General features: G+C 45.9%; 1 protein-coding gene across 1 annotated transcript in view; it reads left to right on the top strand.

Moving 5' to 3' along the window:
- Positions 1–7,500, top strand: part of ccser2b (coiled-coil serine-rich protein 2b) — a 118,262-nt gene that overhangs the window by 99,414 nt on the left and 11,348 nt on the right. Inside the window, exon 9 of the mRNA XM_084179025.1 lies at positions 4,367–4,480. Coding sequence (XP_084035151.1) covers positions 4,367–4,480 — 114 coding nt within the window. The remainder of the gene's footprint in view (positions 1–4,366; positions 4,481–7,500) is intronic.

Genomic DNA, 7,500 nt, shown 5'->3' with positions numbered 1-7,500 from the left:
AATATAAAACAACTGTTGAACTTAGCAGGAAATACGAAATTTGTTGAACTTAGCAGGAAATCGACTAAATGTATTGAACTTAGCAGGAAATCGACTAAATGTATTGAACTTAGCAGGAAATCGACTAAATGGATTGAACTTAGCAGGAAATCGACTAAATGTATTGAACTTAGCAGGAAATCGACTAAATGGATTGAACTTAGCAGGAAATCGACTAAATGGATTGAACTTAGCAGGAAATCGACTAAATGGATTGAACTTATTCTAAAATGCATTAATTTGCCCAAGTGAATCATAAGACAGGAATGCCCCTGTATGTGTGCGGTGCGCGCCTATGTCTAGTCTACACTTTGTGTAGCCATTAGCGATTATGCTAATGATAACCGTCTGTCGGTAGATGGAAAGGCTTTCCCAAAAACATTCTCAAATAAATGTAATTACAAAGTAGCCTATGCATACCTGGCAGAATTATATCATGATTATTTGCATCAATTCAGTGGCCATTTGTTTAGCAAACTCTGCAAATACATGAGTGCTACAGAAACACTGCTAACCAAACAAGGGTCTCTGGCTGGTGCACAGTTGAATGAAAGGGTAACTACACCCAAAATTCTAAATGTCTTAGACCGACCTCAAAAGTGGACTCCTGATGTGGTTTAAGCATTGTTGTAGACTTAGAACATCCAATTAGGTTGTTTTTCTATTCAAAAAGTGTGATTTTGTGAAAACCCCACAAAAAGGGGGAAAACAGAAACCTGGAAAAACAAAACAGAGAAAACAGGATTTGGGGGAAAAAACTAAACTTTTATATGGCCCTAGTATTCAGTGACCTTCATTGATCAATCAAGTACAAGGGAGAAGTGAGAACCTGCAGACACTTGGCCCTCCATGGAATGAGATTGACACCTGTGCTATAGTGTCTTTGATGTGCGTACTCTTACGTCTGAATGGGTTTGCTATTGTGAAAGTGTGTTGCTGTTTTAGATGACAGTGTTGTTCTATGGTGTGCTCTGTCCTCCCACTGGCTTTACCACAAACCACTAACTCCAATTATTAACAGTGATACATAAGACTATGTGAAAACAATATTTTTTTGTGAACAAATTTTGGTAGCAACGTGAAAATCGTTGTGAAAATCTGTTGCAGCTCAAGTCTACAAAACCCACAATGCAATGCTCTCTAGGCTGGCTGCCTAGGTAGCTAGCTAGCAAACGTAGCTACACACAATAATACCAAAGCCAATATCAGCATGTGAAGTAGCTAGCTATTTAGCTAGCTGTAAAATCGCTTAAACAAACTGCACTATCAATTTAGGAGTCTGTCTCACCGAGTTCAACTTGCAGTTCGTCTCTGCCCAGAGTGAGTGCAGAGTACATTGCTATGGTAACAATGGCCCCTTTCCCACAGACACAGGGCGCATTGCGAGATGGTACTTGAAGGAGAAACTGAGTTTAATAATTTGGTACACTGTGTAGATTGAGCTCATCTAAGCGAAATACACTGCTCAAAAAAATAAAGGGAACACTTAAACAACACAATGTAACTCCAAGTCAATCACACTTCTGTGAAATCAAACTGTCCACTTAGGAAGCAACACTGATTGACAATACATTTCACATGCTGTTGTGCAAATGGAATAGACAACAGGTGGAAATTATAGGCAATTAGTAAGACACCCCCAATAAAGGACTGGTTTTGCAGGTGGTGACCACAGACCACTTCTCAGTTCCTATGCTTCCTGGCTGATGTTTTGGTCACTTTTGAATGCTGGTGGTGCTTTCACTCTAGTGGTAGCATAGTGTCCAGAGCATGGAGGCGCTACCAGGAGACAGGCCAGTACACCAGGAGACGTGGAGGAGGCTGTAGGAGGGCAACAACCCAGCAGCAGGACTGCTACCTCCGCCTTTGTGCAAGGAGGAGCAGGAGGAGCACTGCCAGAGCCCTGCAAAATGACCTCCAGCAGGCCACAAATGTGCATGTGTCTGCTCAAACGGTCAGAAACAGACTCCATGAGGGTGGTATGAGGGCCCGACGTCCACAGGTGGGGGTTGTGCTTACAGCCCAACACCGTGCAGGACGTTTGGCATTTGCCAGAGAACACCAAGATTGGCAAATTTGCCACTGGCGCCCTGTGCTCTTCACAGATGAAAGCAGGTTCACACTGAGCACATGTGACAGACGTGACAGAGTCTGAAGACGCTGTGGAGAACGTTCTGCTGCCTGCAACATCCTCCAGCATGACCGGTTTGGCGGTGGGTCAGTCATGGTGTGGGGTGGCATTTCTTTGGGGGGCCGCACAGCCCTCCATGTGCTCGCCAGAGGTAGCCTGACTGCCATTAGGTACCGAGATGAGATCCTCAGACCGCTTGTGAGACCATATGCTGGTGCGGTTGGCCCTGGGTTCCTCCTAATGCAAGACAATGCTAGACCTCATGTAGCTGGAGTGTGGCCATCTGGAGCGCAGGTAATTGTTTTAAAAGCGTTATGAAATGTGATAGTGTGCTATCTCCTATCTCCAGTGACGAGAAGCATGTAGCTATGATGCGTTCCTACACGATTTCCAGATTTCACCGACAAACCATTTAGAAGTTAAATCATGGGGACATTTTTTATTTTACCCACTGCTAGAACAGAGGCTTTCACCAAATTGACAGGAGTTTCATGATTTTTATTTCTGGGGGTGGATTATCCCCTTAAGTTCATGAAAGCATCAGTTACTACTTGCATTTTCTGGAATCAATACGTCATTGATTGTCTCTATAGGCCCCTAAAGCTGGTCATACATTACACCATTTTAAACAGCGATTTTGCCTGATTTGGGATCCACAACAAATTTCAGCGATCACGGGTAAATCCTAACGTCACAGGCTCCGACCAAGACGTCGTAGGTTGCATCATGTCAATGTGAGTGGGTGAAAGACGTGCGATTATGGGTCTTGCACTCTCCCGGTCCGCATCTTAGGTCCCGATTTTTCTGACATCCCAGACATTTTGAGTTGTATCTTGTGTAGTGATGGGGATGCGACTTGCAACCTCCGTTGCTCGGCTACAGCCACAGAGTAGGAGGCGGGCCACAACACATCTGGAAATAGCGGGACAGGGAGGGGTCTAGACGGGTCTCAATGTGAGCACACCGGTCGCAGACTTCAGGATGCCAAGATTATGCAGACAATTCATATAATGTGAGCGCTTCAATGATGAAAAGATTTCCATCGTCGACTAATGTATGCCTAGCTTAAGAGGCCTATAAGTGTTTGCACAGGTAATTGTATACATGTGTAATCACAACCATGAGAGAAGTAGGGGGTTGAAAGATTGTTTGTGTTTACAAAGAGCCCTGGGGTTTTGAAGGATGCATGAAAGAGTAGAAACACAAAGCTGGTCTCTGTCGGTCTGTCTGCCTGGTCTTGGTAATGGATGAAGAGAGAGAACACTGCTACCGTACCGGTACATTATTATTTGGAGTGGCTGTCGCTTCTCCACTCTCGTGAATGTGCATGTCATACTGAGGCCACAGCCAAAGGCCACCCACCCTTACTTTCTCCTCCTCTGAGAGGGCCTGGGCCTTGCAGGGTTTAATTTGTCTTCTGGACTGTGGATGTTTTCTTGGGGAAATAAAAGGGCTGTTGTTTCGAGTGGGGCCTGTGGCCATTGCAGAAGCACTCGTGCTGTTTGTCATTGGCCTAAACAGAGGGTTATAGACAGACTCAGTATGACCATACACACTGAAACCGACAGAGTAATTGCTTATTGCAGTTTATGGACTTTTTATGCTTCTACTGTTTATTTTATGAAGGTTCTGTCCTGTCACGTTAGTTTTTATGATACAGATGTAGGATCTTAATTTGATCACCCTGTGGCAGGAAATGTAAAATGTGTAGTGTATTTGAGATTTAAAAAGGATTCTGAAGTTTGCAATTTCCACTTTGAAATTTCAGACTTGATTTTCTGTTACTGTATGAGAAATGAATGAACCCCCCTACAAAAATGACCTTGAGTTCTATATGATCCCTCATATTTAATTTATGTTTGGCTCTGATTGGGTATTTTTTTGTTGTCGTTGTACTCAAACAGAAAATAGCCATTTATGAATCTTAACCTGAGTAAAATAAGATTTACACACATGCAACAAACTCAAAAAACACCCTGCACCTGCAACTCTTCTTGGCGAATCCTTTTGCAACTAACCAAAACATGATTGAACTGAATGATATTGTATTGGTGTCTGTGTAAAGTTTCAACGTAATAACTCTCTTCAATAGGCTGTCCCTGGCCTTGCAACTCTATTTGCAACTAACCAAAACATGATTGATTGTTGGTGTCTATGTAAAGTTGAAACTGAGTGATGCGTCTCTCTCTTGAAAAGGCTGTTCCTGTCGAGGCCACGAGATGCCACTGCCAGGAGCACAGGGACGTGGAAAGAGTGACGGTGACCTACCATGACAAGGCCACACAGACTCCACCGTGGAGGGGACATGCTGTGAGTGCTACTTCCTGTATATATCTCAGAGAGCGAGTGTCCATCCATTCCACTGTCATGTCCTGATCACATTCACTGTTGGCCACCCGACTTTTGACTTCATACTGTTTTTATTTGGATTTTCACCATGCACTATTCCAAGTCATCTTCTCTGTAGGAGGCTGTGAAGCGTTTATAGCTGTTATGAAGCAATATAACCTTTATACTGTACCTGCTAAAGGACACCTAATAGAGTGACTTAGCTAGGTAGGTGTCCTTTTGTCACTCTGCACAAACTCGATGACATCCAGTGCTCTCTTCAAGCCTCTTGCCTCTGCCACATGATGGACAGACGGCATGTTCCACCAGTGAGGCAGTCTGGAGGCCGGTTGGAGCCGGACGGAGCGTGGGCAGAACAATACCAATTTCGAGGGATGACCGGGCAGGCCGCATGCCTGCCTGGGACTATACTGTGGTGCTGTCGGTCTGTGTTCTCTGATGAAACAGGGCCCCCTGAGCAGCCTGGTAAATCACAGGACTATCACTAATGGCAAACAGTGTATAAATCTCCTGGCCCAGATAAACCAGGGGTGCCCAGAGCAGAGCAGGACCAAAGCTAAAACTCTCCCCCTGCAATAACATGGAAATTGCCTTGGCACACCGCTAGCCGCCACCCCCGTGATGGACAGGCTCGTTGGGCTAGGCAGCAGCACATGCCTGATTAGATTAGAAAAAGAAGGCACTGCTTGAAATATGTCCTGCAATAACGCAGAGCAGGGGTTTCATTTTTACGACTGGCCAAAGGACGCCAGCATGCCAGTGAGAGGTGCCCCCCACCGGGTGGCAGGAGACACGGTGCTCAATCATGGACGCCGCACTTTTGGTCACCTTTTTGTTCCATCATGATTTATTCACCCTTCTGCGTTGCGGCAAGGTGTGGAGGGGAAACAGTTGGGAAATTGGTATGGTTCAGATTTACAGCTTCGGTTTGTACCTAACCTGAACAAGGCAATGGACATGTTGTTCCTGGTCGTGTGCAGGGAGGGGTCTATGGAGTGGGGGGTGATGGAGGGGGCTGGGGGTGCTGGTGCTGGGAGTAGGGCAGGACACGTGCGTTTTCCGGGGCGCAGGAGGAGATAACAGGACCTGCGAGGCTGCCGTCGAGTTCACCAAGCCCAAGGCACACACCTTGCACCTCTTCGCTCTAATTGAATTCGAATTGAATTCGCCAGCGTTCAGACACAAGTGCCCGGCAGCACACAGATAGTTCAGGTCTTTCCTGTCCTCTTTAATTTTTCCACCCTGACGTTCTCATCTGTAAGTAACCGCTGCCGTTTCGTTTGAAGGGGAAACGTGGCATGTGATAGCTCTGTCATTTCTTCAGTTATGAGGGAAAAGGTGACGACATTCTCCCCACTGTCTCAAGATAAGGAAAGAAAGTGTAGCGTCAACTCGCAAAGAACCAAGCAAGCGAATCAACGGAGGCATGATGACAGTGGCTTGAGAGTACAGTAGTTCCTCAATTAAAAGTTTTGAGCTTATGCTGCAACCGTTTGTGGTAGATGGTGGCAGATTGTGGTAAATTGAGTTGGAACGCTGATCTATCGGTAGTCTAAACTGTGGCACAAATTGACTATCTTTTCGTAGATTAATGTAGGTGTGAATGTTTCAGTCGGAGTTTCTCTTCTCTGGCACTAGAGTCCTGCATCAGGCAAAAAAAAAAATAATTGCTGGCGGGTGGTCCCGGAGTTGAGAGAGAACTTGGGTAAATACTTGGGTAAATACAATGGCGCAATTACACTTGGATCTCTGGGATTCAACACACATGCTGTCTTTTTAGGGACAAAATGGGCTCAACTCCAATGATAGAAAAACATACTGTCTTCCCTCTGTGAAACGGTCTTTCTCTTCTCTTTCTGAGCGACAGGCTTGACGGACCGTTGGAAACAGCAAGGCATCATTGAGAATGTCTTTGCACTGTGTGACGCCACGAAGAAGGCAGAGCGTACTGCATATCAAGCTGTATGGGTTGTGTTGACAACAACATTCAGAAACTCAAGGGAAACATTTTCCTCCCAGTCGCAGCCAGGCCTGTGTTTACCGGTTTTTAGAGCAAAAATGTTTTTTTTTTCTCTCTCATAGAAAAGCCAAACCCTAGCAGATTAGTCATAGTACTACTAATCAATACTGATAATTTAAACAGTCAACAATGTCTTGATGGTGAGATACTGATGGCGGGAGAGGGAGAGAGAGGCAACATAGTAATGAGCTCGTGAAATGATGCTGTCTTCCAGACTGCAGAGAAACCGGCATCAACCATAATGACCATGATTGATCTGTGTTGGCAGTACACAAATAACACATCCCTGCCCCCCAAAGCAAAGCTAAACTCAACACCCAACTGATCCTCTCGCGCCAAGCCTCCCGCAGCTCCAATAACGATACCTGTCACTGCCATGTCAGGGAGCTATGAGTTTACAGGGGACCCTACTCTTCTTCTGTCATCTTCCTCCCCCATGTCGAATCACTCCCTGGCAGGTGCGTCTGAGCCGGAGGAGGGTGAGTGGAATTGTGTTGTACAGGGAGACATCGCAGGCACCCTGGTTGGGAATGGACTTATAGTGGCGCCGCATAGTTGGTGTAGCAATGAGGAAATAGGCTGGTGACTCCGGAGAGTAGGGAGTGTGGCTGTCCTGCACCGGAGCTGGGCCCCATCCCAGCAGTGTTTTCTCAATTTGAGGCGCTGGATAAGTGTGAGGTGTGGGGATTAGTTGAGATGGACTGTCCCCCTGGACCAGGTCTGCGTGTCCTGCGTTTGAGAGGATGATGCTGTAATTTACGGCATGGTCTTCTCTGACACACACAAAGGCATACACACCAATCCATGATTCTATTCCATATCTGAAATCCTTAGATGCCAGGATGCCTCCATTCCTCTTGCGATGCCATCCCTGTGTGTCTTTGTGTGTGTAAATGGAGATGAATCACTCACTTACCATGGCTGGGTTCTATTCTCTCTCTCTCTCTCTCTCTCTCTCTCT

The sequence above is a fragment of the Coregonus lavaretus genome, assembly GCF_964263955.1.
Source record: "Coregonus lavaretus genome assembly, chromosome: 1".
Taxonomy (NCBI): Eukaryota; Metazoa; Chordata; class Actinopteri; order Salmoniformes; family Salmonidae; genus Coregonus; species Coregonus lavaretus.
Note: the sequence above shows the minus strand (reverse complement) of the source record. Positions and strands in the feature narration are given on the sequence as shown.